The sequence below is a fragment of the Prinia subflava genome (genome assembly GCF_021018805.1).
Source record: "Prinia subflava isolate CZ2003 ecotype Zambia chromosome W unlocalized genomic scaffold, Cam_Psub_1.2 scaffold_22_NEW, whole genome shotgun sequence".
In the NCBI taxonomy this organism is placed as follows: Eukaryota; Metazoa; Chordata; class Aves; order Passeriformes; family Cisticolidae; genus Prinia; species Prinia subflava.
Window position 1 is genome coordinate 3,018,690 of NW_026960606.1, and position 23,964 is coordinate 3,042,653.

Sequence of the window (23,964 nt, forward strand, 5' to 3'; positions counted from 1 at the left end):
AAACTTGGCAAGCAGAAACAGCTTGCTGAACCTCCTCCAGCACTTTTAGTGCCTCAGAGGTCAATTCACGAGATGACTTTAAATCAGAGTCCCCTTTTGGTAATTCGATCAAGGGAGATAGTTTTGCATTAGTCAGTCCCAAGTACAAACGTAACCAGGTGATGACACCTACCAATTTTTTGGCGATGTTCAGTGTCTTCACCGAATGCACAAATTGCACCTCCTGGTGACGGATTGTCCATTCCAGAATTTTGATCCCCAAATATTTCCATGGAGGTTGTTGTTGCACCTTTTCTGGAGCCACCTGCAGTCCATGTGAATGCAGAGCATTCAACAACTGAGGCTGTATCCTCAGCAGCTCATCCTTGGTGGACGCAGCCACTAAAATGTCGTCCATGTAGTGGTGGATGTGAGCATCTGGGAACTGCTTGAAAACTCCAGACAAGGCATGGGCCACATACAATTGGCATAACATCGGTGAGTTGCACATTCCTTGGGGAAGGACCCTCCATTGATATCTCTGTGCAGGCTCAGCATTATTTATTGCTGGCACCGTGAAGGCAAATTTTGGTCTGTCATTGGGATGCAGAGGGATTGTAAAAAAGCAATCCTTGAGATCCACAATGAGAACTGGCCAGTCTGCAGGAAGCATGGTAGGTGATGGCATGCCCGCCTGCAATGTTCCCATGCTTCCCATTGAGGCATTCACTTTTTGGAAGTCTTGTAGCAACCTCCATTTCCCAGACTTTTTCTTAATACAAAAAAACAGGAGTGTTCCAGGGACTGGTAGATAGTTCCAGATGACCCTGGTCCAATTGCTCCTGTTCAAGGTCTTGAAGGATGAATAATTTTTCATGAGGGAGGGGCCACTGGTTCTCCCAGACAAGTTTGTCCATCAGCCACCATAAAGGAGGTGTGGGATGGTCTGTGCCCTTCATCACAGTGGCCCCCATCAAAAATCCATCCCCAAATGCACCCCCCATGCAGCCAAAACATCCTGTCCCCAGAGGTTATGAGTGGTCTTGCCAACATGAGGCCAAACCATGACCGTCTGTCCCTCCGGGTGTGTGATGATCACACGCTGCTGGCTCACGTAGCACCGCTTTGTTCCTCCCAAGCCCGTGAGGCCACTGTGGAGGCTAGACGGCCAGGGAGAGAATGGTCATATCAGCCCCCGTGTCAAGAAGTCCACGGAGGTGAATCTCTAAAGGTGTGGCACCAGCCATGGACACTGTACACAGCATCATGGGTCATTGGACAGGACAGCAGTCCGATTCACTTGAGGCGGCCCAGTAGATCCAAAGCCACCGTCACCTTATTACCAGTCATCTGTCCTGTAAAAAGAGGACCTAAAAGGCACAAGTTGGGCAAGATGTGTCCCCTTCGGGATTCTCAAAGGGAGTGTGAGCATGGAGAACGCAGCATGAATCTGTCTGGACAAATTGGTGTCAATGAGCCCCATGTGCACAATGATACCCTGAATGGTAGCACTAGGCCTCCCCATAAGGAAAGCACTCATGCCATCACCCAAAGGACCGAAGGCAACCAGGGGACCCTGTGTATCTTGTCCAACTCTAAGACGACAGATTGGGCTTTGCAGACATCAACACCTGCTGAGCCGTGGGTGCTGGCTGCAAGCCTGCTAAGCAGACCTCCATTGGTTTGTCCGGGGGCAGGGACACTTGTGTCTGAGCACGTCTCTGCTTCGTGCTCCGTTTCACATTTCCTGAAGCCAGAAAAGGATGGCCATTAGCATGCACCGTTGCCTTGCAAACATCTGCGGTGTGATTTGGCTTTCCACACTGAGGACACAGAAACAGGGGAGCTGTGGGCTTCTGCACTTTCTTTCCCTGTTTCTTCCTGCCCTGAGCACTGCCCTGCTGTTGCGGCCTGCCTTGCAGGACTATCCAGGCAGGCTGCACTGCAGTAGCTATGGCCGGTTTCACAGCAGCAGCCACAGGCGACTGCACAGTAGCAGCCAAGGCAACCAACTTGCAACTAGAAGTGCCTATCTTTGCGCAGGCTTCCACCATCTGAGAGATGGACGGATCACCAGGAAGCACGTCAAAGATCTTCCTACAATCAATATTGCAGTTACTTTGGGCAAGGTGCTTAAGCAAAAGTTTCCTACCCTTGGGATCACCAACCTATTCTTCCACAGCAGCAGTCAGTCTCCCTGCAAAGTGCAGGAATGACTCATCAGCTCCCCTAGACAACTGTCACAAATGATTCCTCTGGAGCAGCCATCACTATGGTCTGGACCAGAGCTGCCATGCCTATCTGCTGGCACTGCTCAAGCACTTGGGGCTCAAACCCAACTTGCCCATTGACATCAGCATAATTGCCAATGCCCATGCATCTGGGATCAGTTGGACCTAACGTAGTATTTTGCTCCACTGATCTGATTGCTAACTGAGTCCATTTCGACTCAAAAATGTGGTATTCGACAGGTGGAAAAAGAACACGAGCCAGACTTTAAATGTCACATGGTGTTAATGGATTAGCATTAAAAAAACGAAGCATTTGCATTACTTCAATGGACCCCAGATCATATTTCCCCACCTTATCACAGAACTCCATCACGGCCTTCCAAGATAAGGGTTGGCAGGTGTTATGGGTAACACCAGTAAGGACAGGGAAAGCCTGAAGACCTGGCGGGGTGGCAGCACCTGCCACATCCCTGTCCCGTGGACTCCACAGGGACAGAGGCAGACACCTGGCTGGGAGCCAGCTGAATGCCAGACACTGGAGATCCAGCAGTATCAGCAACAGCAGCAGCAGAGCTAGAGAAACTCTCTTCAGACTCCAGGGGGTGATGTGTACACATACACTCGTCCATTTCTTCCACCTTGGGTCTCACCTCATCCCAAATTTGCCCGAGGTCCCTCAGCTGCACTGTGACGTTACAAGGAGGGAGTGTCCAGAAGGAGGATCCCGGAGCGTGGGGTCCCTTGGCCCTGGGAAGGGCTGGCTGCACCCCAGCTGCTGAGGGTGCTCGTCAGCCCATAGCAGGCAGCAGCCCCCCACGAGCTGAGATGCATGGACTGTCTGCCATCCAGTAGGGCAGGGGCCGGCGAAAAGCCGATACAGGCCTCACCTCCAGTGGTGTCCGCCCCCTGCACACTCTGCACAAGCGGTGTAGGGGAAGAGGCACCCAAGGCGCCACGCCTGCGCCCAACGGCGCGGCGGGCAGCTCCTGTCCTGATGTATCCAGAGGATATGTCATTGAACTTCCGCAGTTCGGGCAGAGCATGGTAATGGACTCATGCTCGACAAGAGGCAGGGGCCGCACCGCGTGTTCCTTCCTGCCCGTCAATGCTGGAAAGGCATGAAGGGGAGGCACCCCCACCCCAGTCCTCTGGCACAGTGGCACAGGAGTTGGCGGGGCCTGCCATGATGACTGCAGGGCCCCGCCCCCTTGCTGTTAGAGTGGCAGCGGCGGGCTCAGGCCCCCCCTCATCTTCAAAAATTCAAAATCCAAATCGGAGATGGAGAAACCTATCAGCGCAGCAGTCAGAGGGGGAGGAAAAGAATCCTCCAACCTTGGAGACTGGAGACCGAGCTCAGACTGAACTCCCGTGTCCAACAACACAGCCCCGCCTCCTTCCAGCCCCCCACCGCACCCTGGGGAGGGGGGGGTCACTCTGAGAATCTACCAGTCTCGGAGTTGGCGAAATCCAATTTCCGCAAAAAGAGATCAACCTTTCACCTCAGAACTTACAACCTGGCTGCCTCCAGCGTAAGAGCGGAGGAGAGGGAGTCCAAGAGGCAGTTGCCAAGGCTACACCACACCTCCCCAGGAAATGAGTCTGCAGGATTGTAAAAGAAACCACGCCCCCGGGCCCACAGAAACAAACCCTCAAAATCTGCCGAGGAGACAAGAATGTGCTCTTGTTCCATAATAAATTTCCAAATATCCAGAGCTACGGAGACCTCTTTCAAAACCGCAGGGAGAGGCATTATGCAGCAGAAAGCAAGGCAAAACTGCCGAACAGCAGAGCCACAAAGCCGAGACAAGGAGGGAAGGGCACGACAGAGCTCACCCAGACAGTCTGACTACACACACACAAGGTCACCAGATGTCACAGACGACACGGAAAGAACTGCACGAGGACACACTGGTGAGCAAAGCAGGAAAAAAGGCAAGTTTATTTACAAAACTAAATTCTATACATTTCCTATGGTGCCTGTGGATTGGAGGATGGAATTCCACCTCTCAAACCACATTGGTCAAGCCAACTGTCAATCAACTTTCTCCTCCTACATAAAAATATGTAAACGATGAAGGACAGTTAGCAAAACAGGGCCAGTGTTTATAGTGCAAAGTTTGATAAAGTAAAAATTCTGACTCCAATATGAAGAACAATACAGAAGGCTTAGAAAAGTCTTCAAAACCAGGGAGACAGGGATGCTGAGCCAGATCCAGGGCTCTCCAGGAGCATCCATCTGCAGCAGGCTTAGCCCATGCTGGGCAGCTGACATGGGACAGGGATTTGGCATTTTTGACACCTGCTCTGGTAGGGTTTCAAAGCAAGCAAGCTGTAGGGTTGAGGATTAGTATGACTTAGTGGAGTATGAAGAGTATCTGCTGGTGTTTTAGCAGCCCTGCTGCCTGCTAATGCCCTCAAACCATAGACTGTGAGAAATGTCATCCCTGTTCATGTTTTAAAATTCAAAGCCTGAACTCTAAGGAAATCTTACCTAACACCACTCTTTCTTCCTGACCCCTCTTTCCCCATTTTCTCTTACTGGGATTTTTAAATTCACTGTGTATTTTTAAGTTCAGCATCACAAAATGCTTCCTGGTGTCAGCCAGGTCTTTTCCCTTGGCTGTGAGCATCTGTGGCAAGGACACTGTTATATGAAAGGGGAAACCTGGACAGAATGAAAAACTGATTTTTAAACTATTGCACAGTTCTGTTGTTTTTGAAAATAAAGTTTTCTGGTCCACTGAGAAACTTGAGTGTGCTGGGCCAGCCAGAGCTGGAGGCTTATGGAGCTCACAGTGCTGCCTCAACAACCAAGAGCTTCCAGTGGGCTGCAGGGACCTGCCTGGCCTCAGCTTTGTCACAAGTTGGGAGAGGTTTTAAAAGAAGTTGCAAGAAGTTGGAAATTCGATGTTGAAGAGTGTTCTAGTTTGATTTGAAACCGGGTGGAAACACCAATTCATGTAGTAGTTTCACGTTCGCCAGCTTTAACTTTTTCTGGCTGGTGCACTAAATTTCTACTTACTTTTCTTTCTGTGAGATAGACCTTTGGGAAGAAAAAGGCAAAACAGGCCCAACTTAAAAGTTGCAAAGATAGTTTTATTAACACACACTAAGGGAAGGAAAAAAAAAGGAAAAAAAAATCGACATTAAAAAAAAATTCAACCTTTCAAAACCCTTTTCTCTTTCTCACAAGCTGTTTACTTTCCCATAACTAACACAGAGAGACAAAACTATGATTTTCAGTCAGTTTCACCATTTAAACATAATCTTCCATCACTTTGGGAGAGGAGTCTCTCTTGATGTCCCCATGTAATTTCCTCACTGTTTTCTTTTAGGTTTTAACTGCCACAAAAAACAGCCACCCAGTAAAAACCCTGCGTCTGTGACCCCTCCCATTAGCAGTTTCCCAGGCTGCTCATGGGTCATGGGTCTAGACTTTTGCATATTAGGGTGTCACTTTTTAAAGATGCGCAACTCAAAGGAACAAAGGATTCTTCTTCTCAGGGAACAGAGATATCTTCCCTCTTCTTCACCAGCACAATGGACTTATCTCTATCTCTGTTCCAGCATCTCATAAGATCAGTATCACTTAGTCTATCACACACACCTTTGTTCAAAATCTACACACACATTTGCGCAACATCTCCCTAAATGCATATCTTCCCATGATTTGAAGGGATATGTTAGTCCAGTTTCCATGGTTTACATCTAGAGAAGTCCAGTAAGAAATGTCCACTTCCTCAATCCCTTCTTCCAATAATCTTTATCAGTTCTTTCGCTGATGTCATATCATGCTGTCTCTCTACATGTTAAATCAGTCTGGCCTTCCTTTCTCTCTCTCAGGGAAAGAGTTGGAGTTCTGAAAGCTTCGTCTTGCCAAGAAAGGGTTAAATCTGCCCAGGTCTGCCATGGTCAATGTGATCAGCTGCTCTGAAGAGGCTGGGCTTTTCTTCTTTCCCCCCTTTCCCTCTCAGTCCGGGAGTCACCGGAGGAGGGGGAAGGGGGGGGGGAAGTCCTTGCCCATCCCACGGTGGCAATCAGGGTGGGCTCGGCCCAGCTGGGCCCAAAGGTGTTATCAGAGGCCCAGCTCCTGCTGCTCCCTCCTGGCTCATCTGGCTCCAGGCCTCCAGCCGCCTCCCCGGCAGCTGGCCAGGGCCCAGAGGCCCGGCCAGGCCAGAGCCAACTCTCCCCCAAGAGGAAGGGAGCAGCAGGGCCAGGCCGAGCTGGCCTAGGCCGTCCTAAGGGAAGGCTTGGACTCACTCAGAATTTTATATGGGTATTCCTCAAAGTCGCATCTAGCTTCCTCAATGGTCCAACAATATGTCAATATTTAAAAACGGACTCTGATAGGTGCCTGTCTCAAAACAATTCCAAGGTCCTGACAGGGAACTGTTTCCACTTTAACTAAAAACCAAACTGTGTCAACGTATAACAAAGAGTTACATTGAAATAGACGAGTTCTGCTACTTGTGGTGCATTCAGATACTTTGTTTACTGTGTGTTAACATCCTCTCCTTTGGGTCGGGAGGATCTGTATGTGGTTTGCAGGGTGCTGTCACCTCTGGTGGGTGTCCTGGAAGGGCTGTGGGATGTCTGGGTCTCTGCTAGAGCCCTGTGTTGCTGATCACAGGAGTCCTGGGGCTTTGTGCAAGGGCTGTTGTCATCCTGCAGGGCAGCCCTGCTTCGCCGCTGAGGTTATTCTGCTGCAATTCCTCTCATCCTGCTGTCATCAGTGGGGCTGTCATGAAGCCCCCATGACATGAGGCTGACATCCACTTGCGATGTCTCATTCTGCTTTAAATTAAACCCCCAGCAGGCTCAGATGGCTTCCCAGCACCCTGTGTGTTGTCTTGTGAAGTTTGTGATGTGAAACTGTCTGCTTCATCATTTGTGATTTTCACTGAGATTTTTAAACAGCAGAAGCAGACCCTTTTGGTCTTTTGAGCTGAGTACTAAATCTGTCTGTACCAGTGGTGGTGAGACATTTTACATGGGCTTGAGGGTTGGACAGAAGAGTGAGTGTAAGGGAGGGTGCAGTTGCCATCGTTCTCCATGCAGTTTTGGATGTCATAGGTATTGAAACTAATGATGATGAAGTAGAGTCCCTATCGGTAAAAATTAAGGGGAAGGCCAACAAGGCTGACATCCTCCTGGGAGTCTGCTATCGTCCACCCAACCAGGATGAAGAGGTGGACAACTTATTCTATAAGCAACTGAACAATGTTTCAGGATCATCAGCCCTTGTTCTTGTAGGTGACTTCAACCTGCCAGACATCTGCTGGGAACTTAATACAGCAGAAAAACAGCAATCTAGAAAGTTTTTAGAGTGTATGGAGGATAGCTTTTTGTCACAACTGGTGGGCAAGCCCACCAGGGGAGGGACTATGTTAGACCTATTGTTCACAAATAGAGATGGACTGGTGGGTGATGTGGAGGTTGGAGGCTGCTTGGGGCGCAGTGATCATGAAATTATAGAATTCTCGATAATTGGTGAAATAAGGAGAAATATCAATAAGATCTCTACACTGGACTTCCGGAGGGCAGACTTTGGCCTATTTAAGAGACTTATTCAGAGTTCCTTGGGAAACAGTCCTTGAAAACAAAGGAGTCCAGGAGAGATGGATGTATTTCAAAACAGAAATCTTGTGGGCACAAGAACAGACTGTCCCTGTGTGCCGAAAGAAGAGTCGACGAGGCAAACGTCCAGTCTGGATGAGCAATGAGGTTTTGAAGGAACTTAGAAATAAGAAAAAGATGTATCATCTTTTTTAGGAGGGACTGATTTCTCAGGAAGTATTTAAGGGAGCTGCTAGGGCATGTAGAAAAAAAATCAGGGAGGCCAAAGCTCAGTTTGAACTTAACTTGCCAACTTCTGTTAAAAACAATAAAAAAAGTTTTTACAAATATATCAGTGATAAAAGGAAGGGTATAACCAACCTCGGTTCCTTGTTGGATGAGGCAGGCAACTTAGTAACTAAAGATGAGGAAAAAGCGGAAATGCTTAATGCCTTCTTTGCCTCAGTCTTTATTGGTAGGACAGCTTATCCTCAAGATAACTGTCCTCAGGGGTTGGTAGGTGGTGCCAGGGAACAGAATGGTCCTCTTGTTATCCAAGAGGAGGCAGTCAGAGAACTGCTGGGACACTTGGATATTTATAAATCAATGGGACCAGATGGGATCCACCCTAGGGTGATGAGGGAGCTGGCAGATGAGCTTGCAAAGCCGCTCTCCATCATTTATCAGGAGTCGTGGCTCACTGGTGAGGTTCCAGGCGATTGGAAACTGGCCAATGTGACACCTGTTTATAAAAAAGGTAGGAAGGACGATCCTGGTAATTACAGGCCAATTAGCCTGACCTCAGTACCAGGTAAGATAATCGAGCAGTTCATACTGAGTGGTATCACACAGCACTTACAAGATGGCCAGGGTATCAGACCCAGTCAACATGGGTTTACAAAGGGTAGGTCATGTCTGACCAACCTGGTCTCCTTCTATGACCAGGTAACTCGTCTGGTAGATGCAGGAAGGGCTGTGGATGTTGTCTATTTAGACTTCAGCAAGGCCTTTGACACTGTCTCCCACAGCATACTCCTAGATAAGCTGGCAGCCCACAGCTTGGACAGGAGCACTCTGCTGGGTTAGGAACTGGCTGCATGGCCGGGCCCAGAGAGTGGTGGTGAACGGTGCAGCATCCAGCTGGCGACCAGTCACCAGTGGTGTCCCTCAGGGGTCTGTACTGGGACCAGTTCTATTTAATATTTTTATAGATGACATGGATGAGGGCATTGAGTCCTTCCTTAGTAAATTTGCAGACGACACTAAGCTGGGAGCTTGTGTTGATCTACTGGAAGGGAGGAGGGCTCTGCAGAGAGACTTAGATCGGTTGGATGGATGGGCAGAGTCCAACAGCATGAAGTTTAATAAGTCTAAGTGTTGAGTTCTACATTTTGGCCACAAAAATCCCCTACAGCATTACAGGCTGGGGACAGTGTGGCTGGACAGTGTTCAGGCGGAAAGGGACCTGGGGGTGCTGGTCGACAGCCGGTTGGATATGAGCCAGCAATGTGCCTTGGTGGCCAAGAAGGCCAATGGCATCCTGGCCTGCATTAGGAATTGTGTGACCAGCAGGAGCAGGGAGGTCATTCTTCCCCTGTACTCGGCGCTGGTGAGACCACATCTTGAGTACTGTGTCCAGTTCTGGGCCCCTCAGTTTAGGAAGGATATTGAGATGCTTGAGCAGGTCCAGAGGAGGGCAACGAGGCTGGTGAGGGGCTTGGAACACAAGCCCTATGAGGAACGTTTGAAGGAGCTGGGGTTGTTTAGCCTGGAGAAGAGGAGGCTTAGAGGTGACCTTATTGCTCTCTACAACTTCCTGAAGGGAGACTGTAGACAGGTGGGGGTTGTTCTCTTCCACCAGGCAGCAACTGACAGAAAAAGGGGACACAGTCTCAAGCTACGTCAGGGAAGGTACAGGTTAGATATTAGGAAAAAATTTTTCACTGAAAGAGTAATAAAGCACTGGAATTGTCTTCCCAGGGAGGTGGTGGAGTCACCATCTCTGGATGTGTTTAAAAAAAGACTGGACATGGCACTTAGTGCTATAGTCTAGTTGAGGTGTTAAGGCATAGGTTGGACTTGATGATCTTAGAGGTCTCTTCCAACCTCATTATTCTGTGATTCTGTGATTCTGTGAATAAACCCAGAGCTGAAGGATTCTCCAGGTCAGGACTAGGAAGAGATGTATAGGTGCTAAATTATATTCCTAATCACTTGAAGTGCTTGATAAAGACATATTATCCTTCAAGAAGGAAAAATAACCTGGCATGGGCTGCAGACAGACAGCAGCTGTCCTGCACAGGGCAGGAGTGCAGTGATCTGTCCTGGTGGGGTATAGGGTGGGCTGTGGTCCTAGGAGCTGATGGCTGAGCAAAGGTGTGTTTGAGGCTCAGCACATCCTTGGTTTTGCTAAATGACATTGTGTGTTCTTCATTCTCTGTGCTTTGGCTGGGGCAGAGGTGAATTTTTGAGATCCAGCTGCTTTATTTCCAACGAACAGCACAGTGCACTCAGAAGCTGGGAGCTATTAATACAAATATTTGAGTTATCTTGCGCTAAAAGCTGTTTTTGCCTTTTCCTGCATGCCCCGACTGTGCTGGGGAGGAGAAGCGGGTGGGGACACGCACCGTGGTGTTTGGGCACCGCCCCATTTTGGACACTGAGGCATATGTGGCTCAGAAGTTCTGTGACAACAGGATCGTGTCCTCCAAGGTGAGCTCCCCCTGCTCATCCAGGGGCATCATCTGCATAATATCTGCTCGTGTACTCACCCTGCTTTTGTTTGGTGGTGGATTTGGAAACTGAGAGTGGGGATTCCTCAGGGATGAATGCAAAGATGCCTCTGCAAGTGGAGCAGACTGGTACAGCCCTTACACACAGCTCCAGTCTCTCTCTTAGTGTTTTTGTGTTGTTTTTTTTTTCCCATCCTATCAATGCCAGTGGGGCCGTGGACAAGTTCCTTTCTTGTAGGCTGGATGAGAGCAAAGCACATGGACACGTTGATTTTGTGGGGTTGGGGTTTTTTTGATGTTTTATAAAGTCTTCTGGCATCCCCTTTGGGAAGAAAAAGACATTAAGTGTATAATACAGCATGAGATAACAGCAACTCAAATTTGCAAAAGGGACTACCATTATTTTATAAAGGGACATAAAAATATGATACCCTCTTTTTTTTTTGTTCTTTGGGAGTTTTCTTTCTTGAGATAGGACAAAAATAACCATGCTCTGTTTATCCCTTTAGATGAAAGGGGGGGAAACATTCATATGGTATTAATGCAGATTTTGTTTATCCTGGAAAACTGTGATGACACCCATCTGCCTTCTGCTTATCTTTTTTCCATTACATTCATGAAGCTATTTCAAAAGATGTGAGGCCAATTTGAGTAAAATATCAAACAAGTGGCATTCCATATTGTCAGCACAGCTGGATACGTATCTAGCTTAGGATTCGTGATGCTCAGCATACACTTAGGCTTCAGTTTTGCTGTACTTGAGCTGCAAGGGGGGTTTTCCCTCTCCTTTCTTTCTTTATACATTTTGGATCTTATCTGTTTTTGTATGTCTGGGTTTAGATTTGGGAAAAGTTTTCAGTTTGTCCATGTTTAACTTGTGTAGCATTCCTATTGACATTTCCCTGGCTCACAGGAGGGGCCTTGAGTGAAGACACCTTCCCCTGTCTCAGTTCCCTCCCTGACAAATGGTATGCCTTAGCACTAATTTTAGTTCTTCCTTGATTTATTTTTGAATGTTATGTCCTTGCTCTTTTTTCCTTTTATATTTGCTAGGCCTGGGACCTGACCAGTCTCTTTTATAATTAAATGGACATTGGTCTTGAGACTTGACTGCTTATTTTTTTTATTTCAGATTGACTGAAAGATAGATGTTAGACCCATTATTTTCCATGTTGTTCTTAAATTCCACATGCTTTCCAGAGTAAATGATTCAGCAGCCTTCTTAAAATTATAATGAAGCACAACCTAATACTGAATTTGTATGGGCAGCATGGCTTTTTTTTTTTCTTTTTTTCAGAAAAGCAGCTCTGAGATGGTTTTGGGAATTTGGAAAAAATATATCCACTGTGGGTTATGTTGTAATGAAATCACGTGTCTACAAATGCCTTTTTAGAAGTTGTCTCACTGTGGGACACTTCCGACTGTTCAGTGCTCCAGCAGAGAGAGCTGGAGCTGGAAGCAGAAGCAGAAATTTGGTGGCATCTCAGCATCCAGCTGCATTGTGCTCCTGGGCTTAGCTGTGGGACCTGGATCTCTGCCTGGAGCCCTCCAGGCTGCTCAGCCACCTCGCTGTGCTTCCCTTGCCATGTTGAAGGAGAGCTCCTTTCCTCTTGGATGCTGATCATTCCCGTTCTGTAGCTCTAGTCCCTGTCAGCCACGTGCCTTGGTCTATTTGTGAGTCCTCCTCTCTCCCCACAGTACAACCTCTGGAATTTCCTCCCGAAGAACCTTTTTGAGCAATTTAGAAGAATTGCCAACTTCTACTTCCTCATCATCTTCCTCGTGCAGGTAAGAGCTTTGATGCTAAGAGCGAGTTTTATTTAGGCACTGATGTTAAACACAGCTCGAACAAGAACTGAGCTTTAAAACTGTGCTTATAAGAAGTTTGGAAATTTTTGAGCTGGAAACTGTGTTATTATTCTGCCACACCATCCAAAGCATAAAAATAATTAAAATATCTGGGCCTGTCTGAGATGGGGTTTGAATGACTGCTGAAACACTGAGAAACCATCTTAACAGTTAAGATCACTCAGCCACTGAAAATACACTTGATGCTACACAATTAAGATTTTTTTTGTCACCATTACTACTTCTGTTTCATAACTATATTTCCCCAAGTGATATGATATTTTTATGTCTCAGATATTATGAGTTCCAAGCAGGAGAGATAGGATGTACTCAGTAAAATTCAGAAAATGCATAGGATGAGTTTTGGAAACCTGCAGTTTCAGGAAGTTGCTCTGCATGGGTAAAACAGCAATTTTATTACAGCCACAAACTTTTCCTGCTGTGCTTTGTGGCTTGAGTGAAGGGGCAAATCCTGAGGAATACTCATTTTCTCTTCTGTCATCCAAGAAAAGCAAGCTGTCAAAATGCACTGGGGCAAAGGGAGTTTGGGAGAATCACTGCAGTGCCTTTGCTCACCTTTTAAATCCTCAGGCCTGGGGCTCAGCACACAACCAGCTCTAGGGCTGGAAATAGGCACCAGAGCTCTACCCCAGCAAATGAAAAGGTATTGTGTGGCTGCTGCAGGGTTTTGGTGGCTCAGGACTGGGTTATCACTCCCTCCTAGGCTGCTGTTTAAACAATGAGTGCCTGAAATGTTTTGTTCATGCAGTAAAGGGTTCTGGTTTCCAGTCACTGGTTGCTGCAGGAGTGGGGATCCCAAGGCACGGCCATGTGTGACACAAAAGGCCAATTTACTCTGGTGTCAGCTGGCTTGCCTCCATCTCTTCATTTCGCTGGCATTGCTCCATTTTGTTAGACCCAATCTGTAATTTGCCTTGAACTGAAGCAATACCCTGGAGTCAGGATGTCCTTTTTGTGTAGCTGGCCACTTAGTGACATGCTATTACATTTTATCTATTGACCCTCTGGCCGTGGAGAACATGGAATATTCCTGATTGTAGTTACAAACTGGGTTTCAGCCTAGCTGCTTGCCCATTTTAGGCACAGGTCTATGCAGGTGAGAGAAGAGCCTGGCTGTTCCTCCTTGTCTTTATTCTGTGAGCACCTCTAAAATCAGGAAGCAGCCCTCATGGTCAATTTAGAGAACAAACAAACCCAACTGAGCAAAATCCAGCCTGACAGCACTGATCCACTGGCTGCTGTATAGAGCAGCTCCCTGCCCTCAGGTGCTTGTCATTCTGGAGATGTCACTTGCCTTAAAAAGGCACTCAGGGCCACTCCATTCATTTTAAGTACCAAGAGTTATACCTTGAAAAATGCCTCCTGTAGCTTAAATGTTCATGCTTATATTTAAATTTCTGTAAATTAATGGGGTTGTCCCTCCTGATTGCTACATGAGGAGTGAAGTGTCACAGTGCTCTAGGAATTGCCTGGTGCAGCTGCCCTATCTGTTGTGAAATGCTTTATCAAAACATCTATTTCTCTGTGACTCCAGATCCAGCTCTTTGTGAGACACAGTACGTGCATTAAACATAAAACACGCTGCACACAAACAGGGATACAAAGATATAGCTATATATAAAAGATAGATATAGATAAAAGAGATAAGAGATATGTATGGCTGCTCCTTTGGTTCATCTGTTGCAGCTCTCAGGAATCTGCAGGTAATCTCCTGGCAGAAGGGGCTGGCCTGGAGTGAGCACAGTCCAAATGTGTTTGTAGACAGACTAAACTGGTGGCAATAAGCTATTTTAGGAGGTAGCAGGAATGAAAAGAGTCTCTTTGAGGAGGAAAGTGGAGGTAACTTTTGGAGTGTGGTTCTTAGTGTCCTAAGGAATCTTGTAAGAAGAAACTATTAAGTAACAGGAGGACTGTCACTTTTAAGTGGATTCAAATTAAGCTGTTGAAGTCTTAAACCAGTCCAAAAATAGTTTCAGAGGAGTCTGCCTTTGTCCTGGCTTGTTGCTCATGTGTCTCTCAGCTTTTCACCAGCCACTAGGGGAAGAGTAGTGTCCAGCCATGGGGTTTTTGCAGGGAGTCCATACTCCAAATACATATATGAATTATTCCAGGCACTTCATCTGATATTGTGTTCCTATATCTGTAATCCTGTATCTGTGTGGACAGAAGTTGTATTGTTTTTTTTTTTTACATAAATACATACAACTACATCTCATCCAGTGCAGGAAACTCTCGTGCTGGTCAGCAGGAGGTCCTCTACTTTGCCCTTCTCAGCAGAAAGCTAAAGTTCTTCTTGGATTCCCAAGACCTGTCCAATTTTTGCAAGATAACTTTTGGCTTATTGGCCTAAGCTTCATGATACTGCCCTGGTGAGTGGCCATCACATGTGCTGTGTGCAGTGTCTGATACTTGGTGCTATCCTCACTCAAGGCTGTTCCTTTAGAGTGTGGTTTCTACCAGACTTTCTGCTTGGAAACATTTTACACCCATTTGAGTGAGCCAAGGCTTCGTGTACCTGGAAACATTTTTGGTATTTATCTTGGTTTACCCTCCTGCTACTTAACTCATCTGCCATTTGTCTAGATGCTTCTTGTGGGGTATCTTTTCCACTTCAGAATCTTCTGGCTTTTCTCTCTGGGTTCAGTAGTGCAGGGTAATATTGCAGTATACAGCATTTCGTAGTCAAAAATGTCCATGTAGCTGATAAGGGGAGTCCTGTCCTTAACAAAGCTTTTTACAGGCAGCCTGAAACAATAAATATCCAAATGCTGCTTCCCTTTCTCCTCTGCTGGGCTCTGACCTGCCCGCAGTGGGATGGGCACCCTTTTCCCCCCATAACCAAAGTTTTGGTTTCTTCTGCTGCCTAAAACCCAGGGCTCAGCAATACATTTTTCTCTCTGCAGGTGATAGTGGACACCCCAACCAGCCCGGTTACCAGTGGCCTCCCGCTCTTCTTTGCCATCACTGTCACAGCTATCAAACAGGTATAGGTGTCAGTGTGGGGAGGAGAAGATGCTCTTTGAGACAGGTAGAGAAACATGTATGTAAATGTACTCAGAAGCCACCAACATGTGCTGGTAGGTTTGGTGCACCCTTCTTAGAGGGTGAGGTGGGCACTGGTGCTTTTCAAGAGGCTGCATTTTGAGTGTGTTGGTGTCTCCTGTTCTGGCAATGTAAAGCATGCCTGTGCTGTTGAAAGCAGGCCATGAGGGTCAGTAAAGCTTTCTGCTGTAGGTCTGGTGTTACTTGAATGTTTTTCCTCTTAGAAACACTCTGAGTTCTTGCAGAGACATGCTCCAAATACAGCCCACACTCTGCTCCTGTGTTGGTAGGTGGAAAGGACAGGTTCTGTTCAGCCACCCAGCTAGTCATAAAAACATGCAGCCCTCATCTTCTTGCAATGTTAAGACCTTTTGCCTATCACAGGCACACATGCCAGTTAAAATTTCCTGATTGAATAATAAAAAAAGAAGTTTCTTCTACGGGGGCTGGAAAGGGAGAGCTAGAATAAAATCTACTTCAAATCTCAATGTTTTATTCTTCCAGTAAAGACTGAAGAGAAAGAGTCTCATCCTGCATTACCATAGGAAAGAGTTGCAGGCTACTGAGTGTATTATTCATATTATCAGTCTGTTCTTACCAAAGCTGAGAATAATAGAAATGTGTTACAGTAGTTTAGCTGCTCATTGCATGCCCCACATATAGATTATTTTTCTGTTATTTTAATCTGTTCTGAATCTGTCAAATATGCACATGAAGTTTTTAAAATAAATTGATTCAGTCTGAGCCACTCTGGGTGATGTTTTGTCAGGCATGAAGGAGGTCTGAGGATGGTTGACTTATTCATTGTTTTAATGTGTCCCTCTCATCCTCACTCCTCCTTTTTCATTAGTTTACTCACTTTGTTACAAGTTTGTGTTGCCTGTGTCTGTGCCTTAGGGGTATGAGGACTGGTTGAGGCACAGAGCTGACAATGAAGTGAACAAAAGCAACGTCTGTTGTTGAAAATGCAAAGCAAGTGCGGAAACAGAGTGAAAACATCAAGGTAACTGTTAACTGAGAACTTGCATGTGGTTCTCTGCAGGAGATTGGGACATCTGAACACACAATCAATATGATTGAAGCAGAAGCCGTTTATTGTTTACATTAAGCTACAGTTATAGATTCTAAGCTGCTTGTTCAGGTGATCATGCATTATTTGATTGGTGGTTCTGTCTTGTCCACGTGGCCAGCACACACCCTCCAGGAAACATGATTGGTCCCAGGTTATCAATCTGTGGGCCTCCTTTATCTAGGTCTTGCATTCTTGGTACTCAGTTTCTCAGACTCTTCTTTTCTTATTTTAGCCCTGTTGTTGTCTCAATAACCTTGACGAATTCCTGAGAGTTCTGATAACAATAACTACAGGTGGTTTGATAAGAATACCTACAAACAGTTTGGCTGGTACACAGGATGGCCTAAGTTATGCAGATACATTGCTACAGTTCTCAGTGAGGCTGATGGGAACACAGAGCTGTGTTCTGAGGGGACAAGGGCAGGGAAGGAGGGGTGTACTGGGTTAGAGCTGCCCCAGCGTGCTCACTTTGAGATGAGATGCTCCCAGAGCCGTTCCCAGTCAAGGAGTGAAGCTGCCTTTGATTGCTTTTGAAAAGCTGTCTCACAAAAGCTGTACCAGGGCTGACTAGTGACATATCTGTCAGCATTTGGCATTTCCCCAGGACAGGCAGTCCTCTTCTATTTCCAACTGTCCCAAGGACACCAGAAAAGTACACTTAGCTTTGGCATTAATTTATCGCACCACACTTAAGGCAGGTACAGTCTCTTGCCCCATCAAGATTTAGCAGAGAAATAAATACTAACAGTGCCACATGGATCGCCCCATCAGGCTGTGGAGTGATGTTCAGGGATCTGTGCACCTCTTGGACCCCAGTTTACCTTTTAGCCAAGGTGATTTCTTTAAGCTTTGAGAGACGCTAAATCATAATCATCCAGTAACAACTGAGAGGACTTTTCATGTGAATATTTCTTTTCTCCTAGGTTGGAGACATAGTAGAAGTGAAAGCAGATAAGACCTTCCCCTGTGACTTGATATTTTTGGCCTCCAGCAGCACTGATGGGACCTGTTATGTCACTACAGCGAGCCTTGATGGTGAGTCCAATTTCAAGGTGAGGGGGCTGTGTGGGGCAACATGTGGGAACTGGTGCTTGGGTACCTGGAGGTGGCACTGCTTGCAGGGTGGGAGCTCTGCTCAACTGGAGGATGCTGCCATGGAGCTCACCCCTGTGGCTGCATGGCTCTTTAACAGCTCCTGCCTCTTGTCTGCTTCCAGGACCTCAGCAGTGAAGCCCTGGGGGATTGTTTGTGCTCTATTTTGTCTCCAAGGGCCATTTCTGCTGGTGCTGCCCCAAATTGGATTGCCATTTATCGACACAGCTTTGCTGCCCATCACAGGCAGCCCGTTAGGGCTTCCCTGCTCCAGCCACACTGTGAGCTCTGGTGCATCAGGGGAGCAGTGCCTGCAGCTCTCCAGCTCCTTTCCAGACCTGCCAACACTTACTTAACCAAGCATTTCCAGTGTGATTAGGGACTTCTTTGAGGCAGCATATCTAGATTCATTTGGGGAATTTTTCACCAGCATGAGAAAAGCATTGCTTCTGGGATTTTCTCTCCCTTTCCCTGAAGCAAGCAGTGAAACTTAATACTAGTCTTGTTCAAGATGAATATCTTCAGTTTATTTTCTTTCTTTCTCTGAACTAGGGAAAGAAGCAACAACAAAGAACTTATATATGTCAGAAGACATGAACATTTGGTTGCACTTGAGTTTGATAAATATTTATACAGATACTAGCAGCTGCAGTAGTAGGACTGGAAGATACTTTAAAATGACATGATTCATTCCAGCATACTCTGAAGTCAGTGGGAATACCACTGTGGATCTGCTATGTTTATCTGGGATTTGTGGCTCTTCTCTATGGGTGGCTGTTAATCGCTGGATAAACTGTGTGGGAGCTGGTTGGCACAGTGCTGGTTCCACTAGTGAGGAGGAGTTGGAGCCTTGAAGTGGCTTGAGGCTAAAAATAGCTGACCATGTTAAAAGGCTATTGCTTATTTGTGTCAGGTGTATTATATGCATCAGCTCACATTACTTTTGCAGAGTCTTGGCTCTTACTAACTTGTGAGTCTGGAGATGCGGTGCTAAGTTTCTATATCAAGCACTGTGGTGTTTTTTTTCTTGGTTTGTGGATTCCTGTAGGTAAGTGGGAGCTGTTTCCTGTTTCATGATGAGGTGAAGATGAGTTTGAAGGGGAAGAGGGAATAGAAAAGCCAGCTCTGTTTGGGGAAATAGATCTAACATTAGAAACCAGGGTTTGCTGCAAAAGGGGATTGAGGGAAGTATGCTTGGGTAATCACCAAATCTCATCTGCTGGAGTATCTGCTGCTTTCCTCATGGGGCTTTTTCTGGTAATTAGGGCATGTCAGGTTGAGGTATGGGAGAGGTGCCTGATTAAGTGAAACTAGAATAGAACTGTAGAAGAGATTTTGTCAGGGCTGTCTTTGAAGCACAAATCTTTGGCCATATGTTAGCTAAAAGAACATGTTTTCTAAATGCACTGAGGATCATGGAATTGATTGGGAGGCAGCTTTTAAGTATCACTCAGTAATTGCACAGTGTCTCTGCTGATGAGAGCCCTGCAAAACCCCATGCAAGGGCTGGGTTTGGTATTGGGCACTGCAGGAACAGTTTTGAATTATGCTTCACAAAAGCTGTGATCTATACCAGAGATCCACGTGTGCTTGAGCATTTTCAATTGGAAAAGCCAGGCAGGTTAGCAAAGCAGTAGGAAGGTGGGGATTTCTAATGCCATGATGATGGCCTGTGTAACATGGTGGTGCCTCCCGGGATACACAGGGAAGGGGACGCACACGTCAGGAGTGGAGGAAGCGTTTTAATGAATTTGTTTATGAAGATGGATTGAGGCAGCCTGCTGTGCAACCCGCCATGACTTGGAGCTCTGAGTAGCTCCTATAAATAAAGCCTGAAAGGCAGCAAGCAGATCCTTTGTGGGCTTTTCAGTTAATTATGAGAGATGAACCTTTTCAGCAGCAGCTGCTAAAAATAGCTCGGACACTACCAGTGCTCCACCTGATCCCTGGTACTGGAGCTGGTGTCTAGTTACCATCAGGAGCTGGGGCAGGTGGTCCCCAAGAGCCTCTTCTTCACAGGGCCACCTGCAGCCTCCCCTCTACCCCAACTAGGGCAAGTCCCCAGGGAAAAACCAAGTATGCTCTGCTTTTGGTGGATGCCTTACTGAGAGACACGCAGCAGCTGCTTGCTACTGTGGTTTCTCTTAAGCGTTAGTGACTTCATTCTTTCGCTGAGAGATGCTTCAACTGCTTTGTAGGAGCATGGCGAGGGCTTGGGAGAACTGCTGGTGCTGACAGGCTTGTGCAATGTGGCATTTTAAGTGTTAGGGTATAAACCTTGGGGATAGGGTTGTTGATGGGGCTTGTGGTGACGCTGCCTGTGCTCCTGTGCCCAGACTCACTACGTGGTGCGGGACACCACTGTGCTCTGCACTGATGAAGCCATCGACACCCTCATGGCCACAATCGAGTGTGAACAGCCACAGCCTGACCTCTACAAGTGAGTCTGTCCCTCCTGCATCCTCCCCTGCCTGTCCTGCCCTGCAGCTGCCTGCTGTCATCCCCCTGCAGACACCTCAGCACCATCACTTGGCAGATCTGCAGTTCAGCAAAGCAAAGACCAGTTTTCCAAAAGGCCATCAGAAACCAAAAAATGTCTCAAGGCAGTGACAAGCTACTGGACCTCCTCTGTATGAGGATGCCAAAGTCTTTAAAGCTCAGTGTCTTTGCAGAAAAGCCTTCCTTGTGCAACACTTTTCGTGGTATAATGAGCTGGTTTTTTTCAGCTCAGCAGTAGTAATGGTCCATGTACCTATTTTTAGGCCACTCTACCTTCCCAGTAAAATGCATTGGGCTGAATGACTTCCAGGAGTAAGTGGCCTGTGTGGTTAAATCCCTTGAGGGAGGTCTTCTGGGGTGTGTTGCAGTCTGCAATGGGGATGTGCTGGGGTGTGTAAGCACATGGGCACCCCTGAGTGTGGGGAGTGTGTGGCTTCTCTCTGAGCACAGCCACCCCTCTGAAACATTAAACTCTCCAATTCACTTGTCTCTGTATTTGCTTCCATTTCCTGTCAATGGCTTTTCTTTGCTATATTTGTGGTATCTATAATGTGTTTGTAATACAAGTTTCTCATATTTTTGTCACAGATTTGTTGGAAGAATTATCATCTACAGAAGTAACCAAGAGCCCGTAGCCAGGTTGGTCTTGCAGCTGTCTGTTGGCCCTCTTCAGAGGGGTTGGGCATCTACAGAGAATTTCAAGGATCTGAGCTTGTCCTGCCATCATTTGGGAATATTATTTTTTTCTTTAACCATTCCAAAGATTTCATTTTAAAAGGAGGCCTCCCTTCTGCCATCCTGTGATTTGTTTGAGCCTCTTTTAGGGAAGCAATGCAGGTAATGCTGATGGGGCACAAATTTACCAGGCAATGACAAAAACTCAAACATCAATCAGAGTGTTTCATGGAAAAAAAATGAGCAAATAATGTTCATAAGCCATCTAAAACAGTTGGCTCTCACTAGAGCATGTTGGATGGATTTTGTGCTCTGGTGGAATCTGTTCATACCCTGGAAGCAACAAAGGGTCACTGGGGGTTTCAAAGAGAAATAAAACCACAAATGGAGCTGTCAGCTTTGATGGTGCCATTGATTGATTGAGCTGGAATGGACAGACTTCTGATGATTTTAACACTGCATTTTTATATAAGTACTGGAACATACTGGATCTGAACATTTTGCAGTTATTCCTCAAAAGCCTTATGGAAAATTCCCCAATAAGAGTGGAACTTTGTGCATCAGGGATAGCATTTGTAAGATGAAATGGAAATGTAATTATATAAAGAGAAGAATAAACTCAAGCAAGGCCCCAATTTAACATACAAATCATGTAATCAGACATAAGGAACCTTTGTTTATCTTTATATCCTATTTCTGATTCTAATTTATAAAGTAGTTTGAATGTTCTTTGAGTGATGTAATGTTATAATTTCTTTTATGTTTAGGTCTTTGGGTCCTGAAAACCTGTTGTTGAAAGGTGCTACCCTCAAAAATACCAAGAAGATTTATGGTGAAGTTATTTTTGTTTGTTTATTTAAATAGTTCTGATAAGTAATGACAAATGTAGATGTTCACTGCTAAATCTGGAGAGGGAACATACTTCTCTACAGCATGTCTACCTGGGCTGTACAGCTGCAGTTTTCATGCAATGCTGATTGCAAAGTGACCAGGGTGAAATTAGGAGGCACTGGTTCTATCTTCAGGGCTGCCCAGTTGTTTTAATACACCAGAGCAAGCTTTTCTTTTTGCCTGAGACATGATGAGCAAGGAGTTGTCCCCAGAGCCTTTGCTGGGAGCACAATCTCATGCTGATGATGGAGGGTGACAATCGTGATGGGAGACTGATCCTTTGCCTGACTGTATGTGATCCATGGGCTCCTGCTCATGCTCTGGGATACAGCAGTGACATTACTTAGCAGTCTCAGAGGTTTCTGTAGGTGAACAGTTCTTGGGTAATGCCTCTTCCATCAGCTGGGATTGGAGTTTGGTGTAAACACAGATGCCCCTGATGGCCAAGTGCCAGCTGGGTCCCTCTGGGGCTGCCGGTCCCTTATGAGCCATGCTTTAATACCCTGTAGGAGTTGCAGTCTATACTGGAATGGAAACAAAAATGGCTCTGAACTACCAAGGGAAATCTCAGAAACGGTCTGCAGTAGAAAAGTGAGTATTTATGCTCAGAAAAAAAATTGATAAAACCTGTTGGGTTTAGATTTGTTTTTAATGGATGACTTGTAGAGAAATAATTCCCTAATCTGCTGCCTTTTGTTTCAGATGCTCTCTGATTGCATAGAAAAATCTGGGTATTTGATAAAGCATATCTTGCAAGAAGCAGCATCATTTAGTAGCTTTTCTAAATTTAAAAACAAAATTAAAAAATGTTAAAATATACGAACCTGACCCTGAATATCAGCAGTGTCAAAAGCACTTGTTCTGTAATTCCCTTCTTAAAAGTAAGGAAGTCTTATTCCTGCCTATTTACATGTTTTTCTCTATAAAAATAGCTGCAAGAATTTGAAAGAGAAACCTGTTTTTCAGATCTATCAATGCTTTCTTGATAGTGTATTTGTGCATCTTACTGGGCAAGGCCACTGTATGCACGACTCTGAAATACGTCTGGCAGAGTAATCCATTTAATGATGAGCCTTGGTACAATGAAAAGACTAAAAAAGAGAGAGAGACGTTCAAGGTAAGTGGATTTGTATTTCAGCATCTCCTCCAGCTTTACTTATTCTAGCTGTTTTGTTTAATCTGATAGTGCCTGCTGCCAGCCCTGGAAGTCCTGTTTGCTCACAGAAAGTGCTGTTGTTTCCTTCGATCTCTCCTGCTGTTTATGTTTCTTTTGTGCTCTCATGCTTGTGCACAGTGATATTTGTGTGGAGCAGGGCAAAGCATAAGTAAATAATTTATAATATAGAAATGCAGCTGATTTAACCTGGGTCCTTATCTGAACTCGAGCTATCTTTCAGCTTTGAAATGGTAAACTTTAATTGAGGTCATGTCAACTAGTTTGTTAAACTTGCCAAGACATGGGCAGTCAAGCCTGAGAGAGTTGAGTGTAAGTGTGTAGAGATGTTCATTTGATGGGTTATTGAGGAGGACTTACAGGGATGTCACTGCACCACTTGTACCCTTGCCACAGCTTGACTGGTCTCAAGCCACCTGCTCCTTTTTTCTGGTTACTTGGGGTCAGGATGAGCCTGTAGCAGTATATTCTTAAGAGGAATATGCTTATGAAATACTGTTTTGGTCACTATGAAGCAGTGAGATGTGCTCGTGTAGTTGCGGAAGATAGTGGGATTTTCTGTACCAAAGGAAAATGGGATTTAGCCCTGTGTGTCAGCTGTATTAATTTTCATGTTTTTTCCTATTTAACCTTTTCTGAGAAGCTGTCTGGAATCCCTGAGATGTTGCTGTAAACTGCCCCTGTGTCCTGACAGCCACAGGCTGCATCTTCTCCTCTTTCCTTTGCAGGTCTTGCGGATGTTCACGGACTTCCTGTCGTTTATGGTCCTCTTCAATTTTATTATCCCTGTCTCCATGTACGTTACAGTAGAGATGCAGAAGTTCTTGGGTTCCTTCTTCATCTCCTGGGACAAAGAGATGTATGATGAAGAAATACAAGAGGGGGCATTGGTGAACACCTTGGACCTGAATGAAGAGCTTGGGCAGGTCAGAATGTGCTGTGTTTGCATCTGTCTGGATGAAAATGTGGATGAAAGTGCCCTCCCTGCAAAGAGCCCTTGTTGTGGCAATCCCTTGCAGTCCCCTCAGGCCAGGCTTCACCTGTTTTGGTGGCACTTTCCATTGAATGTGATTCCACTCTCTCTGCAAAGCAGATAAGGTTATAAATAGTGCATGAAAGAGCAGGAATTGGGTCGTACCAATTGTTTCTGTA

At 45.9% G+C, this 23,964-nt stretch overlaps 1 protein-coding gene across 1 annotated transcript in view; it reads left to right on the forward strand.

Annotated features, from left to right (window-relative positions):
- Window positions 1–1,030: 1,030 nt before the first annotated feature.
- The window catches only part of LOC134564841 (phospholipid-transporting ATPase IG-like), a 29,256-nt gene continuing 6,322 nt past the window's right edge, over window positions 1,031–23,964 (forward strand). Inside the window, 13 exon segments of the mRNA XM_063424061.1 lie at window positions 1,031–1,121; window positions 7,269–7,459; window positions 12,197–12,286; window positions 15,271–15,351; window positions 16,307–16,362; window positions 16,364–16,412; window positions 17,405–17,533; window positions 19,910–20,013; window positions 20,661–20,711; window positions 21,515–21,579; window positions 22,148–22,229; window positions 22,605–22,755; window positions 23,541–23,738. Coding sequence (XP_063280131.1) covers window positions 1,031–1,121; window positions 7,269–7,459; window positions 12,197–12,286; window positions 15,271–15,351; window positions 16,307–16,362; window positions 16,364–16,412; window positions 17,405–17,533; window positions 19,910–20,013; window positions 20,661–20,711; window positions 21,515–21,579; window positions 22,148–22,229; window positions 22,605–22,755; window positions 23,541–23,738 — 1,338 coding nt within the window.